Raw genomic sequence first — 26323 nt, forward strand, 5'->3', positions numbered from 1 at the left:
AGCACCGCAGAGGTAAACTGCAAAACTTTCAACAGAAACCTCTGATGCTGAACGTAGTAGTGCGCAACAGAGGCGACATTCCATGTCGATGATGCCGAGATCTTAGGATAGACATCTGAAAACACGTAAGACTGAATCCTGACCTCCCTCGACGGCCGCTTCCAGGACAGGGCAGGGGGCGCCAGTGCTCCGGAACCCACCCTGAGCCTCGGGACCACCGGGGACATGTGCAGAGGCCACGCCCACGGCGGTTGTGGGAAGCCAGGTAGGGCTCTGATGAGTCTGCTGCACGCAGGTCGGGAGCCAGGGCAGCAGGTGCCTTTTGTGAGCTCCACTCAGTGACACACCGACGGTCCCTGAGCTGCTCGACCAGGGTGCAGACAGCCGAGGCTCAGAACCACATACAGCCGGGCCTGGGCAGGAGTAGTGATGATGCTAGGCCGGGATGAGCCAAGCTCCACACTCAGGTCGACCTCATCCTTCCCCAGACTCCAGGCTGAAATACCAGAAGGGGCCTAAAAGGGAGGAAAGAGGAGGAGGAGGAAAAGAAACTAGCCATAGTCTGAGCTCTCCTTGGGGTGCAGTTCAGACCCCAGGGGCCTCACTCCTTGGGCTTGGCCAAGGGGCCCTTCCTGTCCTCTGCTTTTGTGGGTATCAGTTAGAGATGGAGTCCCTCGGTGGTGCAGTTCTCCAAGATACAATGCCAAGTCTCTTTTTAAAAGTGTTAAATATTTGTGGACATGGGGAAATGCTCATAATGGTAAGTGAAAAAATGAGGTCATATGACCCAAACGTGTAGAGAACAGTTGAAAAGGCATAGAAGTGCAAGCAGAGCTGGCTCCTTCACTTGTCAAGGCTTCTGAGGCTCCTATCCACCCCCCATCATCCCTGCCACACCCTTGTCACCCTGCCATCCCTCTAGGTCACTGCGTCTGGTCTTCCCTTCAGACTCAACTTCCTGAGCCTACCAGTTAACACAGAGCCCTGCATAAGTGGGTATTCACTAAATGTTTGCAAATGATAAATGCAGATAAATGACCAAAGGAAGGGAGAAAGGAAGGAAAGGAGGGAGAGAAGGGGAAAACACTGAAATGCCATTCCGAGTTATCTGATAACTTGTCTTCTTTATAATTAACTGTCTTCCAAAATGTCCCCCATAAAAACATTGCTTTTTTAATAAATTCACTTTTAGTCAAAATTTGCTTTATAAATCAGTCTGAAATGTTTTTATCATAACTTCCAGTCCTATTTTTTAAGTGAATCCAGAAGACACCAGACTAGATTGTGTCTCTACAGCATTCACACCTTTCAGATCTGACACTGGACATGTGATGGCGCTTCCCTGGTGGCTCAGATAAAGCCTGGTAAAGAATCTGCCTGCAATGCAGGAAACCCCAGGTTCAATCCCCTGGGACAGGCAGATCCCCTGGAGAAGGGCATGGCAACCCACTCCAGTATTCACACCTGGAGAATTCCACAGGCAGAGGACCTTGGTGGGCTATAGTCCATAGGGTCACAAAAAGTTAAACTGATGGACTAACATTTTGAATTTCATGCACTTGTGGAAGAATGTGATCTTCTTCCTGGGTCTTCGGGATCGGGGTACCCCCATTTAAGGATACCTAAACTTCCACCGAGGGAGGAAAGCAGAGATGCTGGGGGTGTGGGATCCTTTTGGACATGGGCCCCTTTCACCATGAAGTCGGCCACTCTGAAGTGCCCAGGAAAAGAACAAAAAGAGGGAGGAAGACAACCTACCAGGTCTGACATTCCCTCCAGCCCAACTTTGCTTTTCCAAGGCCCAACTCACTCTGCTTTTAAGAAACAGAACTTATCTTCATGGAGGAGGGGCTGGATAATGCAGGTAATAGAAGGGTCCCCCCATAGCTTCCTCTCCCCACCCCACCCTCCCTTCTCCCCACTGCCCGGGACCCCACTCCCCCCAGTTCCGGTCGACACAAAGGCCAGCCTGCCTACCTCACCTTGCCGCCTCTCCACTAGCGAGGGGTGTGCAGTGGACAAAGGAGGGCAGTGTGCCATGCCCCTGGGATTTTTTTCTCAACTCCCAGGACCAGGGATCTACCCATGGTCCCCCATCTCTGCCCCTCCCAGCCTCAGGCCTGCCTCTCTGATCACAGGAAGGCACCCTACTGGACTCCCAGCTCAGAAAACATCCAAGGCGATGCACACAGTTCGCACCAGAAAGGTTTTTATTTAAGAGCCTGTGGTGCCAGAGCTCTGGCATCCGGAAGGTCATCCTTGGGGGCTGCCTCTGCCAGGCCCAGTGGCAAGCACCTGGCATTTACATGTCAGGCAGAATAACCAGCTTCTCCGAGGATGGAAAGGCAAGTGGAAGCCGTGGCTCCAGTTCGAAGGTTCTGAGGGCACACAGCTCCCAGGTGCCCTGGCCCACTGAGTCACCTCCCGTGAGGACACAGTGGATGGCAGAGACAAAGTCGGCCCAGCCCTCCGGCAAACAGGGCAGAGAAAGGGAAAAAGGAGGCCAGCAAAAGCAGTGTGCACACGGGAGGCGCCAAGGGGCAGCGGGCCCCCACCTTCAGGCTGGCTGTCCCCGAGCATCGTCCTCCGTTCCCCACAGGCTGTTGAGTCAGCCTGGCAGGCCCAGCGGGGCTTGGGAGCCAGGGGACCCCAAAGCAGGGCAGCCTTCTTCTCAGGAAACTGAAGAATTTGAATAGAGGAGGCAAGTGGGAAAAAGCTAGAGTTTTTCATCCCAAGCGGTGGAGCAGCCAATACACAGGCAAATATGGGAACCCTGCAGAACGCCAGTAAAGAGGAGATAGACAAATTTTAAAAACACCCTTCCAGGAAGAACAGAGTCCCCGGCACCCCAAGGCACTGCCCGGAGACTTTAGCCAGAAGGACACTGGGAGACGGGAGGCCTCTAGCGTCCCAAGAAGTCAGCCCGAGGCTCTGCTTCCAGAAGCCGGCAAGTGTTGGGCGCTTGAGCTGTGGGACAACCCGCTGCCTGGACTCCCAGCCCCACCTGCAGGAGGGGCCCTCCTGCACTCAGCGCCTGCATCCAGGTGGGCTCCTGGACCAGCCTGGCCTGGACCAACAGCAAACACAGTCCCTGGCGGGGGTTTTTTATCAGCCAACCAGATCACCATTCAAATTATCACAGTGAACTTTGTTTTAATTCCATTTCTAAGACCAACAACGTAGAACGGTGACAGGCAACAGATATTACTAACTGAAGACAGGTGAGCACTTTCTCTTCTCTTTGGAGATGGAGAAATTATCTCACGTATACACACACACACACACACACACACACACTCACTCACAGCAAACACAGGTAGAGGTCTCTCCCTGATATTCAGAATTCTTTGTGAGCTAGCCATGGCCAATTCTGCTGAACCCTTTGGGAAAAGGGAAAGAAAAGGAACCACAGGGACTTGTTTACACCTGCTACAAGCTGAGCAGCTCTACGCCCCTCACTCTAAAATCTGGATGCAGCCACCACCAACGAAAGGCCAGCGCTCCAACAAGCCCAGAAAAACCACGTCTAAAACGTAGCTGATCAGGAGAGCAGACTGTCAGAAACCCTTAGGTCCTTGGTCACTTCTGATCTCTCTCACTTTTGTCGACAGAGTTACTTTAAAATTATTTTTTAAATCAGCCTGTTTCTACCCCTCAGCAAGGCAAAGGCCCTCTTGGGGAGAAAAGGAAGAGGTGACGTTTTAAAGGGGCATGTGGAGGGTGGTGTCTCCTGCAGTGACACACAGAGCCGACGCTGTGCACACACACACACAGGAGTGTGCCAGAGTTGCACAAATAATGTTTGTTTTGGTTTCAACACCTCGGATGGGACAGCTTCCAGATCCTTCACATCCCGAGCGTCAGCTGACCGGCTTGCCACAGGACGCCAACACGCTGGTGAACAGGTTTTACCTAAAAGAAGAGGAAGAACAAGTCAGTGGCCTCTGGCAAAGCTGTGCACCCACTGCAACCCCTCCCTGACCACAGCCATCCCCCAGGCCACATTATCACTGTCACCGTGGCAGGGCAGATGGCGCCCTTCTCCAGCCCCTCTAGCAGCGCCTCCTGAGCTGCCACCCCCACCTCTATTCCCATCACACTGAACAGCCGTCTTTTCAGTTCTTGAAAACTCCAGCCTCCTCAACCCCAGGACCTTTGAATGTGCTGCCTGCAATGCACACCCACTCCTCCAGGTAACGCCTTCCCTTCGCTCGGCTCCCAGCTCAGCATCCTTTCCTAGATCCCCACACAGACCTCTGTACACAACCTCTCTTCTTGTAACCCTCCTTCCTAGCACTCCTGCGGGTATTTACACCAGGGCTTGGAGAAGGAATTGGCAACCCACTCCAGTATTCTTGCCTGGAAAATCCCATGGACAGAGGAGCCTGGTAGGCTACAGTCCATGGGGTCGAAAAGAGTCGGACATGACTGAGCGACTTCACTCACTCACTCAGCAAGCTCTCCCTGTTTAGAAGTCCAGAGAATACTAAATATTTTTGACTTTTCAGGTCCTTTAGTTTTTGTGGCAGCGGCTCAACCTAACTGCTAGAAATGCTTGGCATGACTGAGTTTCAATAAAATCTTATTTGTGGATGCCGAGGTTTGAATTGCATTTAAGTTTTACATGTCTTGAAACGTTATTGTTCTTTTGATTCTTTTTCAACCATCAAAACTGTAAAAATCATTCTTGGCTTGGGAGTCATAAAAAAACAGGCAGTGGGCCAGATTTGGTCTGGGGGCAATAAGCTGCTGGCCCCTGGCTTATGGATTATGACCTGTGGTTTATGTAATAATCTGATTCATGTCTGTCTCTCGCTTAAACTGGGAGCTCCCTGCAGATGAGATGCTTGTCTGAGCTTGTTCACCTTTAAATGCCAGCACCAAGCACAGCATCAGACAATTGTAGGGGGTGCAAGAGATATTTGTGCAATGATCAAGGAAAGCTGAAAGATTAAATCTATTCAAGACATCATCCAAAGACTTACAAAAGGAGGAAAAATCTGAGACGTATCCATCTATTAATGTTTAAAAGTGGACATTATACAATCTGGGCTTCCCAGGTGGCTCAGCAGTAAAGAATCCACCTGCCAATGCAGGAGACATGGGTTCAATCCCTGGGTCGGGAAGATCCTCTGGAGAAGGAAACAGCAACCACTCCAGTATTCTTATCTGGGAAATCCCATGGACAGAGGAGCCTGGTAGGCTACAGCCCATGGGGTCACAAAAGAGTCAGACATGACTGGGCAGCTAAACAATGATAAAATCACATGAAAAAAGAGTAAGGACTTAATAGAACTTATAACAAACTTCTCTGCATGGTGTTGCTGTTGTTCAGATGCTAGATTGTGTCTGACTCTTTGCAACCCCATGGACTGCAGCACACCAGGCTTCCCTGTCCTTCACAGTCTCCCAGAGTTGGCTCAGACTCATGTCCACTGAGTCAGTGATGCCATCCAACCATCTCATCTTCTGTCACCCTCTTCTCCTCCTGCCTTCAATCTTTCCCAGCATCAAGGTCTTTTCCAGTGAGTTGGCTCTTCGAATCAGGTGGCCAATATTTTGGAGCTTCAGCTTCAGCATCAGTCCTTCCAATGAATATTCAGGCTTTATTTCCTTTAGGATTGACTGGTTTGATCTCCTTGCTGTCCAAGGGACCCTCAAGAGTCTTCTCCAGTAGCACAACTCGAAAGCATCAATTCTTCAGCACTCAGCCTTCTTTATGATCCAACTCTCACATCCGTAGATGAGTTCTAGAAAAACCACAGCTTTGATGTTATATGATCCCAAATATAAATATCAGGTAGCTAATTACTGAAAGATATGGACATCTTATTTTTAGGAAATGCACACTTTATTTGGGGGGAAAGGGACATGATACACGTAACTTATTTCAAATGGTTCAGAAGAAAAATAATCTGAACACACAGAGCCACCATAAGGCAAATGAGGCAAAATATTAAAATAGGAAAATCTAGATAAAGTGTATCTGGGTGTTCCCTATACTCTATTTGTTTTGCAACATTTTTTTAACTTTGAAATTATTTCCAATGTAAAAAAATGGGGGTATCCTTGTATTGTCCACTAGGGTCCCCTACTCAACAGAGTAGAGAAGAGAAAGATAAATCCCCATGGCCACGTCCACACTGTGAAGGCTGGCTTTCTTAGATCACCCACATGCGCCCTTCTCTGGGTTGGGGAGTGCGCGGCTCACTCCCACTGACTGAATCCACGATCTACAGAGCTGAGGCACTCACCCTCACTCTCTAGACGCACCCTGAGGACCTCCGAGCAGCCCTGACCCCACCATCGGGCTCTCCACTGCATCCAGCTGCAAGTTCAGTGTTGAGCGTGAAGGGCAGGGGCCAGGACACTGGAGACAGAGCAGCAAAGGTTTCCGAAAACGAGAATCGGACCAGAGTAAAGGGACCCAATTCCCAAGAGCTATCGCTGAGCAGACGTGCATGTGAACAGAAGCACACGCCAGTGAGCCTGCTAAATCTGGAAAAAGCAGACCGTCAGCTCTCGCAGAGATGTGAACTTTACATACCACCAACGTGCTGAAAATTCCCTTTCACTGGCATCCCCAAATTGCCATTTAGTTGAACTGCATCTTCCGGATGCCCGGAGGGCCCACCCCCTGATTCTCTGATGGGTTCTCTGCCTGCACTCCACCCCCCGCCACATACACTGTGTGCAGCTGTTGACATCCCTTGTGTTTATAGGAATAAACACCCACGTGTGCACACACACACACAGAGCCGGTGGAACTGGATCAAGAGTGAGGGGAGCCCACGAGGAATCAAGCACATCTGATTCCTCAGGCTCCCTCTTCAGCGGAACTAAACCTCGGGGGCTGCTCCCGGACAAAGGAAACAGACCCGCTCGCCCACCCCAAGGGGAGTTCTGGGAGCGTATACCAGCACCCCGGAGGTCACCAGCTCTGGATCTCAAGTCTGAGTGCTGTGCTCAGCTGTCCTTCAGACTCCAGTGCTACCAGGACTTGGGAAGTTCTGGGGAAATACAACATGGGGATTGGGGTGAGGAGGCTGGCCGTAACATCCCTGCTCTCTTCTTTTTACCCCGCTGTTTCCCTGAGGCCATGAACTTTGGAGTGCTTTCCTGGGGAGGGTCCTAGGTTCACAGCTATAGGTCACCTGGTTAGCTCTGTGTGCTTAAGTCGCTTCCGTTGTGCCCGACTCTCTGTGACTCAAGCTCCTCTGTCCACGGGATTCTCCAGGCAAGAATACCAAAGTGGGTTGCCATGCTCTCTTCCAGGGGATCTTCCCAACCCAGGGATCGAACCTGCGTCTCTCATGTCTCCTGCATGGGCAGGTGGGTTCCTTCTGGTTGGCGCCACCTGGTTAGTCCCACATCTGCTCAAACCTGCACCTGTCGACATGCCGTTATTTCTTCCTCCAACGCCCTCACACTCCCCCCTGACGGGCAGATGGGAGGACCCCACCACCCCATGCCAGGGAACCCGGGCAGTCCCCCTGCTTTCATCCCACCGCGCCGACCACAGAAAAGAACAACCCAACAACGCGGCAAGTTTCTACAAAAGCTCTGCTGGTTAGGATTATGTGTGTTCTTTCCCTTTTCCCCCTTTTTATGACTGATTCTCACACAGCACTGTAAACTGTACATGTACGTAAGCAGGGCACTAAATCAAATTCACTTAAACATGGATGGGCCTAGAGATATCGTACGAGGTGAAGTAAGTCAGAAAGAGAAAGACAAATACCACAGGATATCACTCAAAAGTGGAATCGAAGAAAATGATACAAACGAGTTTATATACAAAACAGAAACTGATCCACAGACACAGAAAACAAACTTACGGTTATCTAAAGGGAAAGGGAGGAGGGAAAAATGAGGAGTCTGGGATTAACACATGCACACTGCTGCTGCTGCTGCTAAGTCGCTTCAGTCGTGTCCGACTCTGTGCGACCCCAGAGATGGCAGCCCACCAGGCTTCCCGTCCCTGGGATTCTCCAGGCAAGAACACTGGCGTGGGTTGCCATTTCCTTCTCCAATGCATGAAAGTGAAAAGTGAAAGTGAAGTCGCTCAGTCGTGTCCGACCCTCAGCGACCCCATGGAGTGCAGCCCACCAGGCTCCTCCGTCCATGGGGTTTTCCAGGCAAGAGCACTGGAGGGGGTGCCACTGCCGTCTACTATATATAAAACGGATTCCCAGGTGGCACTGGTGGTAAAGAATCCACCTGCCAGTGCAGCAGACGTAAGAGATGTGGGTTCGATCCCTGGGTCAACAGAAGACCCTCTGGAGAAGGAAATGGCAACTCACTCCAGTATTCTTGCCTGGACAATCCCATAGACAGAGGAGCCTGGGGGGGCTACTGCCCATGGAGTCGCAAAGAGTCAGACACAATTGAGCACGAAGGTATATATAAAATAGATAACCAACAAGGATCTGCTGTACAGCACAGGGAACTATACTCAGGTTTTGTAATAACCTATAAGGGAAAAGAATCTGAAACAGAATAGATACATGTATAACTGAATCACTTTGGCTGTACACCTGAAACTAACACAACACTGTAAATCAACTACACGTCAATAAAAAAAAAAAAGAGAGAGAGTCACTGAGCAGTAAATTTTCATCACCACACAAATTCCTGTTTCCATAGTCTCGCTCCTCATAGACATAAAACTCAACTAGTTTTACGGGGCACAATACCTTCGCTGAGAACTGCCCCCAGAATGCCAGTATTGCAATTCAAAGAAAGAAAACTGCCTCAGGAGACACTCATTTACACATAACAGGTAAGCTCAGCATTCTGCAAGCAAGAGGGCTGGCAGAGAGTTAGCCAGACTGCTTTGGGGATGGCCTCTGCGGTTGTTTCAGGTCCAGGTAGGATGCTCTGGGGGAATCCACCTGCCAGTGCAGGAGGCGCTCGTTTGATTCCTGATTCAGGAAGATCCCCTGGAGGAGGAAATGGCAACCCACTCCAGTATGCTTGCCTAGAAAACCCCATGGGCAGAGGAGCCTGCTGGGCTACAGTCCGTGGGGTTGCAAAAGAGTCGACATGACTGAGAGACTCAACAACAACAGCAAGGCTGCTCCAGCACCCTTGGGGAGCCTGCAGGTCCTCCTCCCAGGCCCCAGCAGCTCAGGGTACCCACTGCCTCTGCAGCTCTCCCCACGCTGACACTCCAACAGCCTCACTCCTCATCCTCAGGAGATGAGGGCTCGTGGGGCGAGCCAATGGCCTTTCCCAGCTCAAGGATTCTAGAAGTCATTGCCCTGAGCGCGCTTAGCAGGGACTTAGCTTTGATACTGCCCTAAGGTGGCCGTGGGGACCCAGGTCCCGGACCTCAGTCTAGGATAAGCAAATCAAATCTGTTTTCTCCCTCTCCTACCACAGCCTCCAGGGGCCTCTGGCTGCAAACAGCCACTGAACGCGTTTTGTTCCAAAGATAAGATAATGCTAGGCACAGCCCCCAGAGGTGCAGGGGACATCTCGTGCGTTTCTAATTATATTCCCTTCAGTAGCCCTATCCAGGAAAGGGTGGGTGGCAGGCATTCCTGGAACGCACATCGGCACTCCCACGGGGCACATCTTTTCCAGACTTAAAACGCAGAGGAAATGAACCCTCCCTCCCGGCCCCAGGGAACCAGTCTGGCGGAGCCGTGTGTTCTCCAAGCAGAGCGCCTTTGGGCTGCGCTGGTCACAGCTGCTGGTGCCGCCTACCAGATGGAGAAAGAGTAGCATCTGCCTCGCCCCTGAGGTCGCCCAGAGGATGTCACAAAAGGCCTCAGTAATAAACCGGGGAGGTACAGAGGCCCATAGCATCAGCCACCGTATTCACGAGGCCAACCAAGTTCAAATGCACGCAACCAGGATGCAAATGCCTTTTGAAATAAGGAACCATTTCAAAACCCCGGGGTTCTCTGCATTCCACTATGCCATCATTTGTCTCTTCCAATTAGCCTTTTTAAGTACAGAGTTGGAAACTCATTTCCACAGACTCTCTTCCCTCCCCACACACGCACGTACGTGTGCTTAGTCGCTCAGTCGTGTCTGACTCTTTGCAACCCCATGGACTGTAGCCCACCAAGCTCCTCTGTCTCTGGAATTCTCCAGGCAAGAATACTGGAGTGGGTACCTATTTCCTTCTCCAGGGGATCTTCCTGACCCTGGGGTTGAACCTGTGTCTCTTAAGTCTCCTGCACTGGCAGGCGAATTCTCTACCACTGCACCACATGGGAAGCCCCTTTCCCTCCCCACACCTGGCCCTAAACAGTGGGGTTCTAACCTCACACGTTGTAACACCTCAGTGCCATGGGAGTCTGGGAGGAGGGTTGCCCACGTAAGCCTTGCCCTGCCTGCCTTCTCTCCGCCCCACTTCCTGCCTGGCTGATGCTCACGGGCTCCAAGTGAGGAGATGTCATTTGAGCCACAAGTGTAATACAAGGCAGGGTACCACCTTACCACCCGAGCGCCAGAAACACGATTTCCCTCTTTGCACTCATTCATAAAACCAACTAAGGTCATGATTCAGCCACATCCGATTTAAATGTAGTCTGTTTCCCAGCGGGAACCAAAAACTTTAGCTGAGTTCTGTCTAACAGGAAAGATGAGGACCAGTGAGCAGACCATCACGTGTAGACAGAGAAGGTCTCAAAAACACTAAAGCCGACATAAAACCGGCCTTAAAATCCTTGTTCTTTCAAACGTATTGACCTGAAAAGTGGTTTGTGACATGCCATTCAGGTGGAAAACCCTTCCAAAGCTGTGTGTGTAACATGGTCCTATTTCTGTTAAAAAAAAAAAAAAAAGAGGATTCCACAGGTACGAACTCACACAGACTCTAGTGGTTATCATTAAGTGGTGAGATTAAATGTAATTTTACTTTTCCTTTTTTTAAATCTGTAATCGCCATACCATACCCTACATCTGTAATAAGAAAAGCTATGACCCAGTCTTTGTCTTCTTCAGTGACCGAGGGTCTTTGAGCCCCAGGACTAGAGGGGTCTTCTGTTGGGTGACTCAGCCCCAAGTTCACTCACATCCTCACAAATGGCACCAGCTTCTCACAGGAACCACTTGAAGTCCATCGTCCTTTGCAACAAACAGGGAGGCAGGGTAGTGCCTGGTACTGATAAGGAGAGCCTGAGGGAGGCAGCTGAAGTAGATAAGATTACAGAATAAATGCTAACATCAAGGCAGCTGAAAATAAAGGAGCTAAATAGCCAATGGACGAAGTTAGAAAAAAAAGAACAGAATGCACTCAGAGAAACCTTAAGGAAGAGAAGCAGAAATCAACTGAAATCAAAAATGATAATATAATAGAAAGGATCAAAGAAATCAAAAGTTGGTTCTTTGTACAGTTGGATAAAATTAAATGTACAGCAAGACTGATCAAGAAAAAGGAGAAAAGGCAAACAAGCAATATTATTATTGGAGAAGGCAATGGCACCCACTCCAGTGCTCTTGCCTGGAAAATCCCATGGACGGAGGAGACTGGTGGGCTGCAGTCCATGGGGTCACGAAGAGTCGGACACGACTGAGTGACTTCACTTTCAAGCAATATTAAGAATGCAAAGGGGGCATTCCCTGGTGGTACAGTGGCTGAGACTCTATGCTCCCAAGGCAGAGGGCCCAGGTTCGATCCCTGGTCAGAGAACGAGATCCCACGTGCTGGAAATGAAGACAATGCGTGCCACAACTAAAAACTGGCAGAGCCAAATAAGCAAAGACTTTAAAAAACAACAGTGGAAAAGAATGAAAGGGGACCATGACTGCACATGGGACAAAGGATAAAAAGATGAAAAAAAGAGAGCGTTGTGAGTAACCTTAGACGATACATTTGAAAACATGGATGACAAGGACAAAATCTCAGAAAAATAAAACCCATCAAAACTGCCCCAAGAACAGGACCTCCCGGTGGTCCAGTGGCTAAGACTCCATACTCCCAATCCAGGGGGCCCAGGTTCCGTCCCTGTTCAGGGAACTACATCCTACATGCCCCAAGTAAAGATCCTGCATGCCCCAACAAGACTGGGCACAGCCAAATAAATAAATAAATATTTTTTAAAAACAAAAAAACTGCCCCAAGAAGAAACAAAAACTAAATAGTCCTGTAACTATTCTAAGAATTAGACATCAATAGTGCTTTCCCATCTTCAAACAAAAAAGCATCAGGGCCCAGACAGTTTTAGCAAATTCCACTAAACATTTAGAAACAAATAATTCTAATCTGATACTATCTCAGAGAAAAGGAAAATAAGGAACTGCCTCAATTTGTTTTATGAAGCTAGTAAAACTTCTACCAAAGCCTGACAGTTCAGTTCAGTCACTGAGTCACCAGGCTTCGCTGTCCATCATCAACTCCCAGAGCTTGCTCAAACTCATGTCCATTGAGTCAGTGATGCCATCCAACCATCTCATCCTCTGTCATCTCCTTCTCCTCCAACCTTCAGTCTTTCTCAGCATCAAGGCCTTTTCCAGTGAATCAGTTCTTCTCATCAAGTGGCCAAAGTATTGGAGCTTCAGCATCAGTCCTTCCAATGAATATTCAGGACCAATTTCCTTTATGATTGACTGGTTTGATCTCCTTGTAGTCCAAGGGACTCTCAAGAGTCTTCTCCAACACCACAATTCAAAAGCATCAATTCTTTCGCGCTCAGCTTTCTTTATAGTCCAGCTCTCACATCCATACGTGACTACTGGAAAAACCATGTAATGCAGGCGTAAGTGGTTTAGCCACTAAGTCATGTCTGATGCGTGGGACCCCATGGACTGTAGCCAGCCAAGCTCCTCTGTCCATGAGATTCTCTAGGCAAGAATGCTGGAATGAGCTGCCATTTCCTTCTCCAGGATTCTTCCCGACCCAGGGATCGAACCTGGGTCTCCTGCACTGCAGGCAGATTCTTTACTGACTGAGCTACAAAGGAAGCACCATAGCTTGACTAGATGGACTTTAGCTGACAAAGTAATGTCTTTGCTTTTTAATATGCTGGCTAGGTTGGTCATAACTTTTCTTCCAAGGAGCAAGTGTCTTTTAATTTCAGGGCTGCAGTCACCATCTACAGTGATTTTGGAGCCCCCAAAAATAAAGTCTCTCACTGTTTCCACTGTTTCCCCACTTATTTGCCATGAAGTGATGGGACCAGATGCCATGATCTTAGTTTTCTGAATGTTGAGTTTTAAGCCAACTTTTTCACTCTCCTTTTTCACTTTCATCAAGAAGCTCTTTAGTTCTTCTTCGCTTTCTGCCATAAGGGTGGTATCATCTGCGAATCTGAGGTTATTGATATTTCTCCCAGCAATCTTGATTCCAGCTTGTGCTTCTTCCAGCCCAGCGTTTCTCATGATGTACTCTGCATATAAGTTAAATAAGCAGGGTGACAATATACAGCCTTGACATACGCCTTTTCCTATTTGGAAACAGTCTGTTGTTCCATGTCCAGTTCTAACTGTTGCTTCTTGACCTGCACACACATTTCTCAGGAGGCAGGTCAGGTGGTTCGGTATTTCCATCTCTTGAAGAATTTTCCATAGTTTGTTGTGATCCACACAGTCCAAGGCTTTGGTGTGGTCAATAAACCAGAAGTATATATTTTTCTGTAACTCTCTTGTTTTTCTATGATCCAACAGATATTGGCAGTTTGATCTTGGGTTCCTCTGCCTTTTCTAAAACCAGCTTGAACACCTGGAAGTTCATGGTTCACATACTGTTGAAGCCTGGCTTGGAGAATTCTGAGCATTACTTTGTTAGAGTGTGAAATGAGTGCCATTGTGCGGTAGTTTGAACATTCTTTGGCATACCTTTCTTTGGGTAAAGCCCGACAAAGATATGACAAAATAGGAAAATTACAAACCAATCTCAGTCTCTAAGAGAAACAAGAAAGTCCTAAGCAAAATATCAGCAAACTGAAGGTAGCAATGTGAATAAAAACATGACCAGGACCAAACTCCTTGTATCTCAGGAATGCAAAATTGATTTAATTTTAGGGGGAAAATATCAATAATTATAAGTTCACCACCTTAACAGATTAAAGGAAAAAGTATAATATTCTCAATAGAGCTAAGAAATACATTTAATAAAATCAACATTAGCAAACTGTGAATAGAGGGAAGCTTCTTGGAAAAAAATCTACAAACCCTATACAGTTTGTATAGCAAACAGTGCTGTTGTGTCAATACTGAAAGCACACCCGTTAAGATCAAGAATAAGACAGGATGCCTGTTACCATCACTTCTATTTAACAAAGGCAGAGACCAAGAATGAGCATGATGCTGCTGCTGCTGCTAAGTCGCTTCAGTCGTGTCCGACTCTGTGCGACCCCATAGATGGCAGCCCACTAGGCTCCCCCATCCCTGGGATTCTCCAGGCAAGAACACTGGAGTGGGTTGCCATTTCCTTCTCCAATGCATGAAAGTGAAAAGTGACAGTGAAGTTGCTCAGTAGTGCCGAACTCTTAGCGACCCCATGGACTGCAGCCTACCAGGCTCCTCCGTCCATGGCATTTTCCAGGCAAGAGTACTGGAGTGGGTTGCCATTGCCTTCTCCAAGAAGGCTTAAAAAAAAAAAAGGGTAAAATGATGAAGGACTTGAGGGAAAGGGAGGCACTCCTATTAGTCTCATGTGATATATCGATATAGAAATCTCAAAAGAATCCACAGTTACAGCACTAGAATTCGTAGGAGTTTAATGAGGCTGCTGGGCACTTTTAAAATCACTATTTTTAAAAAATCAACTGCATTTCTAGACACCGTGAACAGAAAGTAAGAAAGCGATACTTTTAAAAAGGAAGCTCAGATTGAGGTCGTGAATCGTGTGGCAGTGGCTTGCAGAGGTACTCGTCTTTAAAGCTGTCCCCAAAGTGACAGCAGAGAGAAGCCTGCAGCTGCAGAAGCAGAAACGCAGGCATGGAGACTGATCCAGTGGGACACGGGAGTCATTACGGTAGATGGTTGGGGATGAAAGACTAATAAGAATGGACTTGCTGGATCCCGACTTTCTGCCCAGAATCGGGGTGGAGGAGAGGCACAGAGGTGCCTGGGGGACCTTAAGTGATTCCTGTATTAAAAATTACCACGGGTGAAAGGGCCCCATGCTATTGATGTGTGACTTAGAGAACGGGGCCGGGGCAGGGGGCGGGGCGGGCATTACTACAGTTACCAAAGAGCTCACTCCAGAGCGTGGCCACAGGCCAGGGAGCAGACTCAGATTCTAAAACAGCAAAAGTGTTATCTGCTACCTTAACACCTACCAGGTGGTTCCATGTAATCATCTGCCTAAGTGTTCACTGACAGACGAAGAAATAAAGTGTGGTATACACACACAACAAAGATGGAACACTCCTCAGCACCAAACAGAAAGGAATCCTGCCATTTCCAAGACCACAGAGGGACCATGAGGGCATCACGTTTAGTGAAGTAAGTCAGACTGAGAAAGACAAATATTGTGTGATCTCACTTTTATGTGGAATTTAGAAAAACCAAACTCATAGAAAAGGAGATGAGATTTGCAGTTATTAGAATCAGGGCCCTGGGGATGCGAGAATTGGGTGAAGGGGGTAAAAAAGGTTCAAGCTTCCAGGTGGGAGATGAATACATCCTGGGAAGGTAATGCGCAATGCGATGACCCCACGTAACACTGCTGCATGACGGACCTGAGAGCTGCCTGGAAAGTGGATCCCAGAAGTTCTCATCACAAGGAAAAAAATGGCTTTCTAACTATGTGAGGTGCTAGATGTCAACTGAACTTATTGTGGCAATCATTTCCCAATACATGTATGTCATATGTATTCCTTCAACTTGTACAGTGCTGTATGTCAATCAACAGCACAAGACAACTGGAAAAAAAAAGTTTTAATTTTGCCCTTGCAAAATTATCCATCATTTACCATCATTTGCCTTTGCTGGTGACTGTCCCAGCCAGGAGCAATGCCAACACAGACCTGATTGTTCCTAGGAAAGGAACTTGCTCCATTGTCTGAAGCACTGAGATTCACTGGGGAAGGTTCTTGGTCTCACAGTGGGTTCAGTATGTTCCTCCTCCTCATGCCATCGGACACGACTTCCACCCAGCCGTGTTCAGACCACAGTAATACTTATATCCAGACCCTCTTCCCACCTATACTCAGGAACAAGCCTATAGTTAAGACTGTCCAGACAGACTACTATATTTCTTTACTCAGGCTTTTCTTATGCAGTCAGACCTGGGGCTACCATAAAAATCACTCCGTCCATTGCAGCCCCCAAGGAGTCAGCTCAGACACCAAATACAAATGAGATCCCATTCCATGGCTCAGAATCAAAACAGTCTGTGATCCACTAAAGCCATCCAGGACTCCCTATTGTACAATAACCCCAGCAGGCCTGCAAGACGCAGCCAAGCCTTTCCATTGTGACTCAACGAAGACAGTGTTGTCTTCACATTTCATTTTATTTCTGAGACTTGCAATAAAATCAGCATAACCACTTCTTATGTACATAGTATTCTGCAGGACAGATGCATATTAGTAATTGTTTTGATTCTTCTCAAAGGGGGCTGTTATTTACCTAAAATGCAAACCATCGTTAATGGTTTGTTCCTCTATATATAAGAAACCCATGTCTTAATGTTGTACATTCTCCATAAAATTTATGTGTGATTCATTAACAACTCTTTTTCCAGTATCAGTATGTACGTGAACACAATAGTACATTTTTTTCAGACATGAGTATAAATAAAACAGCATTTGAAAGTAAAAAATATATATATCAGAATGTAAAACACCTTGGAATATATCTAGCAAAAATTCATAATACATTAATGGAGAAATTTTTGAAAGACATTTCTTAAAATACCTAAATCAATGGGAAGTCATTCCACACTCATGGATGAGAAGAGAGAACAAAAAAGGGCCTGATTCTCTTTATTTTTTTAATTGAGCTATAGTTGATATACAGCATTATGTAAGTTACAGGTATGCAATATAATGATTCAAAATTTTTTAATGAAAAACGTTTAAAGATTATACTCCATTTATGGTTATTTTAAAGTACTGGCTATATCCCCATGTGGTGCAATATATCTCTGTGGCTACTTTTATACCTAGTAGGCTGTACTTCTGAATCCCTGACCCCTATCTTGCCCCTCCCATTGCCCTCTCCTCACTGGTAACCACTAGTTTCTTCTCTGTATGTGTGAGTCTGCCTCTTTTTATTTTGTTATATTCACTACTTTGTTGTATTTGTTAATTTCACACATAAGCGATATCATATAATATGTCTTTCTCTGTCCGATGTAGTCCACCTAGTACAAAGGGCTGATTCTCTTTAAATCAATCTACAGGGTCAACACAGCTCTCATCAAAATCTCAAACACTTCTTTCTCGAATCTAACTCATTTACAGCCAAGTACACCCAATGTCGTGCTAGAAAAGGACAATTCAGGAGAGATATGGACGACCTATGTTCGCTCCCGGGAAGAAAGACTATGACCAAGTTAGACAGCATATTAAAAAGCAGAGACATTACTTTACTGACAAAGGTCCGTCTAGTCAAAGCTACGGTTTTTCCAGTAATCACTTATGGTTGTGAGAGTTGGACCATAAAGAAAGCTGAGCACTGCAGAATTGATGCTTTTGAACTGTGGTGTTGGAGAGGACTCTTAAGAGTCCCTTGGACTGCAAGGAGATCAAACCAGTCAATCCTAAAGGAAATCAGTCCTGAATATTCATTGGAAGGACTGATGCTAAAGCTGAAACTCCAATACTTTGGCCACCTGATGCAAAGAGCTGACTCATTGGAAAAGACCCTGATGCTGGGAAAGACTGAAGGCAGGAGGAGAAGGGGACGACAGAGAATGAGATGGTTGGATGGCATCACTGACTCGATGGACATCAGTTTGAGCAAGCTCTGGGAGTTGGCAATGACAGGGAGGCCTGGCGTGCTACTGTCCGCGGGGTCACAAAGAGTCAGACAGCACTGAGGGACTGAACTGACTGACTGACTTTCTCAGTCATGGGAAATCTGTGTGTGATGTGACTCTTATGGGTCAACCTGACTGGGTGACACGGTTTCCAAATATTTGGTCAAACAGTAGTCTGGGTGTATCCGGGAGGGTGTTCCTGCTGAGATTAACAGCTGTCTGGGTCAACTCAGTAAAGCAGATTGCCCTGCCCAGCGTGGGTAGCTCTCATCCAACCTGTTGGAGGCCTGAATAGCACAAAAGGCAGGATGAGGGGAGATCTGCTCTGTGCCTGTGTTGAGCCAAGACACTGGTCTTCTCCTGTGCTCCCACTGGAACTCACACCATGGGCTCTCCTGGTTCCCAGGCCTTCAGACCTGGACCTTTGTAACAAACCTCTTCCTGTATACATATATCCTACTGATTCTGTTTTTCTACAGAACCCTGTGGGGGAGGGTGGAATCTCCAGATTGGGCCCAGCCTGTATTCAGGTCTCATCTTTGCCACTAAGACCTGAGACCTTGGCCAGCCCAGGGCCCCTCTCTGGGCTTCCACGCCCTCATCTCTAAACTACATTTGCCAAGACCTCCCTGGCAGTCTAGTGTTGGGATGGCCATTTTCCAGGGATACAGGTCTGATCGCTGGTTGGCGAGCTGGGATCCCACATGGCTCGGGGCAGCGAGGCCCACACATTCTAGCCACTGAGTCTGGGTACTCTGGAGCCCATGAGCCATGGAGAGCCCGTGTGCCCCCACTACAGAGTCCACACCCATACTCTGGAGAGCCCATACGCCGAGCGAAGGCCAAAGACAGCCATAAATAAATAAATAAACTTCAGTCACCCCAGCTTTCACACTGAGAATCCCACAGACCCAAACGTAGTACACCCCAAAAGGAGCCAAAACCCAAAAGACAATCCTGAAGTCACACAGGCATTTTGACCTTTCCACAGGCAACCTTAAAGAAACACACCTGCCTTTGGAACTCAGAAGTCAGTTCCATCCAAGGAGTAGCCCCCACCCCACATGCTCCGTTACCAGCTAAGCAAGCCTGAAAGAGCAGTTTCCATTCATGTGTACAGCATGAGGCACAGGAGGCTGCGTGCACCAGACCCCTGCCAGCCTGTGCTCAGGAAGCCATGGTCTGAAATCCAGCCCCTCTTTTGCTTCTGTAAAGCTGGCTCCTCCCAGTGAAGGGAGTCCCAGGTTCAACCCCTGGGTCGGGAAGATCCCCCAGAGAAGGAAACGGCAACCCACTCCAGGATTCTTGCCTGGAGAATCCCATGGACAGAGGAGCCCGGTGGGCTACAGTCCATGGGGTTGCAAAGAGCTGGACACGACTGAGCGGATAACACTTTCACTTTCACCCTAAAGTGTCAGCATCTGGAAAGAGCTGAGAACACCCATTTCTCTGCTGGCTTTCTGGGTGCTGTGCATTCCCAGAAGGGATCAGAGCACTTCTCCCCACATACACAGAACGCCCCAAGGTCAAAGACAGCCAAAAAACAAGATTATACTCCTGGGCACTCAGTGTCTTCCAAGGTGGACCCCCCCGCCCACCTTCCTGAGTCTGTGAGCCCAGGAGGAGGCCGCTGTCCCCACCCAGCCTCTGTGGTCGTTTAGTCGCTCAGTCGTGTCCGCCTCCTTGCGACCCTGAGGACTGTAGCCCGCCAGGCTCCTCTGTCCGTGGGATTTCCCAGGCAAGAATACTGGAGTGGGTTGCCATTTCCCTCTCCAGGGAATCTTCCCGACCCAGAGATCGAACGTGCGTCTCTTGCTTGCCAAGTGGCTTCTTTCACCACCAAGCTGCCAGGGAAGCCCCCGAGTACCTGTATTTGATGTCAAATACTGTGGAGTCCTCGTCCTCATCATCCTCTTCATTCAGCGGGGCCATTTCCACTCGCTCGGCGGGAGTGGTGATGATGTCATACTTGCGGGTCTTCTTCAGCCTCTTCCCGGACCTGGACGGGGGGAAGCACGTGCCTGAGACCAGGGCCCACCGAAGTCAGCCACGCTGCCACCCCTAGCCCAGCTCCCAGGAGATCTGGCGAAACCCCACCCAGCTCCTTCACTTCTGGCCACAGGACCTCGGGCGGGCTCCTGACCTCAGCATCCCTCGTTGGTCCTCACCCACAAAGCAAAGATGTGCCCTGAGCACTGTAAAGCCCAGGGATCAGGATCCATAACACCCAAACGCAAGGTTTTCAAAAGGCAACGTAAGGCAAAGAAAACCCACGATGAGCCAAAGATCAGAATGTTCACCGTGGATGGAGCTCAGCCACGCCCTGGGCCAGGCCTGAGGCACCTCATCCCCTCATCCCCCGGCCCCTCACCCCTCACAGCCCTGCTGTGCCGCAGGTCACTGCTCCAAGCACAGGCATCACCGCCTGCCACCACCGGTGTGCTGCCCCAGGGGCCGGCCCGGTGAATCAGAACCCAGGCTGGGCCACTTTCTACCTGTGTTATCACAGGCAAGTCGGTCAATCTCCCAAGGCCTCAGCGTACTCATAAAGAAAATGGGCTGAGGACAGGCCAGGGAGGATGAAGTGAGACAAGGCATTCAGTCAGCCCAGGCAGCAGGCTCTCAGCAAAAAGGGCTGCTGGCGAAAAGAATCAACAGAGAGGGACTTCCTCCAGGGTCCAGTGGCCAAAACTCTGCGCTCCCAGTGCAGGGGGCAGGGTTCAATCCCTGGTAGGGAAGCTAGAGCCTGCATGCCCCAACTAAAACATCCTGTGTGCCGCAACTAAGACCCGAAAGAGCCAAATAAATTAAAAAGAAAGAATCAACAGAAAGGAGTTAAACGGGCTACGGCCTCTCTCATATGACAAGGGCTTGGACAAATGAGTATAGTTTCCATCACAAGGATTTACAACCATCGGGAGCTGTAACCCTAGGCTTTTACCTCTGGAATGGTAGACGGTCACTAGGGGCCCCCAGGTAACCGCTGAGCAAGCCTTCCGGTCTCCAGTGTCAGACCTTCTCTATGAAGCACGCAGCACTGATCAGGCCACGCTGAGAGTTTATGATGCCACAGGGAACAATATTGTTTTATGACTACTGATGCTCTGTGCATTTATTTCTCCACTATTTTGAACTTTTTCCCAACTGCCTTGTATCCTCTGATGTCCCTCTTTTGAAAAAAAATATTTGAAACTGTCTGTGAAAAACCAGTCAAACCACCCCCCCCCAAATCACAAATAGGGCACTGAAAAATCATATTCTCTAAACATGCTTCCCACAGGCCGTAAGCCGTACCTGCATGGAGACCATGTCAAAGACACATGTGGGGTCTCTTTGTCCCCAGCGCACGAAACGCCTCAAGAAGTTTGCAAAATAGTGAAAACAGAAGTTCACCTTCAAGTAAGAATTGCTTAGGAACAGCAACTTGCTCTTTTCTTGAAGAAAGAAAGTGTAAGTCTCTCAGTTGTGTCCAGCTCTTTGTGACCCCATGGACTGTAGCCCGCCAGGCTCCTCTGTCCATGAAATTTTCCAGGCAAGAAAACTGGAGTGGGTTGCCATGCCCTCCTCCAGGGGATCTTCCCAACCCAGAGATCAAACCAGGGTCTCCAGCATCGCAGGCAGATTCTTCACTGTCTGAGCCACCAGGGAAGTCCAGGGAAGCCCAAGGAAGCTCTTTTCTTGCCTAGTATTCATCAAAAACATGATTTGTGAAAGGATTATTTACATAGAAAATATATATATTTATCTACACCTTTAACATAAAGCAACCTACAGAGCCTATAGTATTTGCTGCCTGTGGTTCTCTGCGTAGAGACTTTGAGGCATCAGGTATACAGCCTGACAACCCCCTAGCCTCATTACAAAGCAATCTGTCATTCTGCTTCCATCACAAGCACCGTGTGTGTGTGTGTGTGTGTATGTGTGTGAAACCACATGGATTTCAAGCCCGATGCAGCAAGGTGCAAACGCCAAGCCAGGTGGTTAAGAGGTAAGAGGGGCACAGCCAGTGGCCTCCCCAGGGCCACAGGACAGCAGTATTTTGGAAGCCGGTTTGTGTGGGAGCTTAAATGCTAACATGATAAACCCCGCTAGTCCAGATTCTCGCCATCAAGATTCTTGTTTTCCCTCCACCTCCTGGCAATGGAATAAAATAGATCTTTTGTTCTGCCTCAGAGGACTTACAAACCCTGACCAATTTAATCTCCAATACTGGATGGAGACATTTAAGCCCAGAAATGGCTCCATACACCACAGGCAACCCACGACAAAGCCACAAGGAAAACCATCCACCCCCAAGCCCTCTAGACTAGGGTCAAGCCCCAAAAGTATGCTGACCCACACACCACACCTTTCTCAGGAAGTCTCCTATCTCCGCCCCGATGGGTCACAGCTGTTCAGAGGAACACCTGACTTTGCAAAGGACTTGTCCTTCTGTTAGCTGTGCCCAGTGCCAAGGCTGCCCACTGGGCACACACACCTGCACGAGCATCTGGAACACTGGAACAGGAGACGGCCTGTGGACCCGAGGGCTCAAGAAGGCTCCTATAGATGCCCAAAGAGACTAGCACCCAGATGATTTCTGGATGAAGTCACCACTGTTGGTAACCATTTTTCAAACATCACGAGGCTTAGAGAATGCAAAATCTGGGCTGTACACCTCAGGCTGCACTTGGAACCTGAAACCTCACTTAGTCACTGGTTCTGGAGCAGGACTGACTGCTGACCCGGGGAGAAGATCCTGGGGGCTCTGACTTCAGCCCTGCTTCACGGGAACGAATCCCCATCACCCACAGAATCACCTTCCTTCTTCCTGACTGCTTATACAGAGTCTTGTGGTGAGAAAATTAACCTACTGAGCTTAACATAGACCTTTAAACACCTACCCATGAGAGAAGCTGGGACACAGCCCAGCCTCTAGAACACCATGGCCTACTTGCTTTAACACCAGCCATTCCAAACCAGGTCACCTGAGAAGATAATTTAAACCTCAAGATTACACCAAAGGTGTGACAGTTAATTTTATGCATTGACTTGACTGGGCCACAGGGTACCCCAACATTTGCTTAAGCACTATTTCTGGATGTGTCTGAGAGAGCGATTGTGGTTGAGATTAACCCTGGAACCGGTAGACTGAGCAAAGCATATCACCCTCCCCAGTGCAGGTGGGCCTCATCCAATGAGTCAAAGGCCTGAATAGACAAGAAGGACTGACCTCACACAAGGAAGAGAAAATTCCTCTACCTGGGGGCTGGGACAACATTTTTGTTTTTCTGCCTTCAGAATTGAAATCTTAGCTCTTCTTAGATTTCTGGCCTATATATGTACACACACACACACATACACAACACACACACACACTCTCTCTTGGTTCCATTTCTCTGGAGAACCCCATCTAACAACCCTCTGCAGGAACCCTCATGCATACATCAAACACCAGTTCTGAAACAATGGAGACATTGCATTTTCAACAAATCTCTGAAACACAACACCCTTCACAAAAGGAGGAGTAATTCCTGCTGTTTTGCTACGGGGTCTGTTACTAAGGGGAAACCAGCATTTGGGAGAGGTTGAAAGAGGCTCAGCTTCATCTGTGGCAGAAGCCGTGAAGCTGGCAGGGCCACACTGGAGGGAAACCACGGCATACAACTGGAGTGGGCCGGGGTGGGGCGGGGTGGGGGTGGCTCGTGTGTTTCTCAGATTAAAAGGTGAGCTTTCTTTACCGTGTGGGAGTCAAAAGCAGGGAAGTGCATGAACAGGGCCGGTCGGCACTTCCTGCAGACCCTCTGACTCTTGAACCTCGCTGGACTGGAGTCAGAGAACGGAGTCATCCTGCCTTGGGGAGGAAGACGTGAGACAAGGGGAAAACAGACTCACTGGGAGCGCATACAAGTGCGCCGAGGCCTGCTGTCTCTTCAGAATGCTCTAACACAGCCATCCCCAGGCTTTTCAGCACCAGGGACCAGTTTCATGGAAGACAATTTTTCCATGGAAGTGGGGAGGAGCAAAGTAGTTTTGATTCACCTACTGCTCACCTCTTGCTATGCAACCACGTCCCTAACAGGCACGAGCCAGTTAGGGTTGGGGACCTCTGGTCTAACTCATCTTTTCCCTAAGAGTTGAGCTCCTCCTGAGTGCCGGCTAACCAATTAACACTAAGATGGCGTGCAAGACATAAATCATCCTATAAGGCAATGGGCTTCCCACGTGATGCTAGGGGTAAAGAATCCGTCTGCCAGTGCAGGTTAGACACAAGAGACACGGGTTCAGACCCTGGATTGGAGGATCCTCTAGGAGGGCACAGCAACCCACTCCAGTAATCTTGCCTGGAGAATCCCAAGGACAGAGGAGCCTGGTGGGCTACAGTCCATAGCGTCACACAGAGTTGGACACTACTGAAGGGATCTAGCACACACACACACGTAAGGCAGCACTGTTACCTCTGTGTTACAGACGAGGAAACCAAGGCTCGGGGAGGTCAACGTCCCCACGACCGAGGACCGAGGGCTGCCCCAGCACAAACCTCCCTGGAGGGTCACCTTGAACCACCTCGTGCTGGCCAAGAGGAAGGCTCCAGTTCTCCGCTCACTCTTTCTGCAAGCTCACTCCACACTCCACTAGAGTCCACCTCCACTTAACTTTAACACCAGGGAACTCCCTGCCCTTGGTATACACTTTTCTGGAATTTGTTGCTTAACACAGCTCACACAGTTCTATTTCAAAGCAATCGGGGCTGACTGCTCATAATAAACGCTTTCTAATAGTGACTCCCTCTGGACACAAGTTGGTTTGGGACAGGCCAGCCTCCATCTCCTCCCTCCTGTGGGCATCTGTATCCTTTGTGAATCCGTTTGCCCCATGGTCTCTAGGGGAAGAGGAGGCCTGACCACGGGCCACACCCCCAGTTCCAGGAGTGGACCTGGGACTTAAGTCTGAGTCAAAATCAGTGTATTGCCACCCCGAGGCCATGACTGGGAAGCTGAGGGGAGTATGTGACTAATCAGAGCCAGTGACCTTTGCTGGGCAGGCAGCAAAGAGGCAGGGAATCACCCAGGTGAGAGCCACCTCGCCACCTTCTAGAGACAGAAAATATCCTTTTCTGGTAAGTGGTCTCTGAGGTGACCTCTAAAAATGGTTCGCCATTCACCTGACCCAAAAAACCCCCACAAAATCACGCAAACCAAGAGGTTCAAATCTTCGCGTTCACTTTAAGAATACCCGTGAAACTGCCCAGGCCATGAAGGGTATGCATATCTGGAAAACCACCATGAATGTGATGGGCGGCACTTCAAAGGCACAATGTGTGTCATTCCACTGTTACAATGCTAGAGTTGGCAGGCATGCGCGGCCAAACAGTGGGGCTGGACGCAGGGCTGCTGGTTCAAAAACAGTGCTGAATTTTGACAGCTCAAGCTCAGAAATGCAGAGAGTGGTGCTGAATTTACAGGTTTAGATGTAGATTCTCTGATCATGGAGCAGGTCCAGGTGAACCAAGCCCCCAAGATGCAGAGCAGGACTTACAGAGCTCAGGGTCGGATCAAAGCTGAGCTCTCCCTGCCACATGGAGAGGATCCACACTGCAAAAAGAACAGACTGTCCCTAAATCAGAAAAGGAGGTCGTGCAGGAGAAAAAAGATACCCTGGAAGAAACACAAGAAATAAAAACAGCCCAGGAATAAATGCCACCAAAAAAAAAAAAAAAAGCAAATAAAAGGTTTTTTTAAAAAAAATAAAGGAATGGAAAATAAACCGACACGGTAGAGGACAGACTGGAAGGAAAGACCCTGCTCCAAATCACCTATGACGCCAGCCCTGCTTGACACCAACAAACTACCCTCGTTGTCAACAAAGCCTGTCCAGCCAGGGCTTTCGGTCACACACAAACAAGGAGCTCTGACCGTCAGTGGGTCTCAAAGGAACGCAAGCACAGCTGTGAGGATAAACACCATCTTCTGATTCTCCCACATTCTAACAACAAACCTTCCACACATAAGTAGAATTTTCCCATTTCGTCAAACCCTTTAAAACCCCAGGACCCTTGTTCTGGTCCTAGAGGCAAAGAAGCACACACATGAAGGGTCTCGGTGACAATGCTGTCCAAGTTTTCATTCAGGGCCTACCGGTCAACTGGTTTTCCAAGATGACCAACAGCCCCTTCCCACGGGGCTGCTCACCAGCATCCTGGTCCGAGCAAAGGGCAAAGGGGACGTGGCTATGGGGAATCTGAAGCTCCCCGGGGGTCCCCAGGGGGCAGTGGGTCAGCCTCTAGGACACAGCTTGAGAAGGAGCATCTGATTCTAGACAGAGGCCCAGGTCAGAGTCAGACTTGGGTTCCTATCCTGGTGTCTCTAGTTATGGACCTGCTTCCTCTGGGCCTGGGGGCACCAGCAGGGAGTGGGGAAGACTAGCAGCAGGAGGGCAGAGATTCAGGGAACAAGG

The 26323-nt window shown here is 48.8% G+C and overlaps 1 protein-coding gene across 1 annotated transcript in view; it reads right to left on the reverse strand.

Annotated features, from left to right (window-relative positions):
* Positions 1–3534: 3534 nt before the first annotated feature.
* The window catches only part of FAM174B (family with sequence similarity 174 member B), a 43577-nt gene continuing 20788 nt past the window's right edge, over positions 3535–26323 (reverse strand). Inside the window, exons 3-4 of the mRNA XM_040257132.1 lie at positions 19755–19886; positions 3535–3912 (exon numbers count right to left, since the gene is read on the reverse strand). Coding sequence (XP_040113066.1) covers positions 3909–3912; positions 19755–19886 — 136 coding nt within the window. The 3' untranslated portion in view covers positions 3535–3908. The remainder of the gene's footprint in view (positions 3913–19754; positions 19887–26323) is intronic.

The sequence above is a fragment of the Oryx dammah genome, unplaced genomic scaffold, assembly GCF_014754425.2.
Source record: "Oryx dammah isolate SB20612 unplaced genomic scaffold, SCBI_Odam_1.1 HiC_scaffold_16, whole genome shotgun sequence".
Taxonomy (NCBI): Eukaryota; Metazoa; Chordata; class Mammalia; order Artiodactyla; family Bovidae; genus Oryx; species Oryx dammah.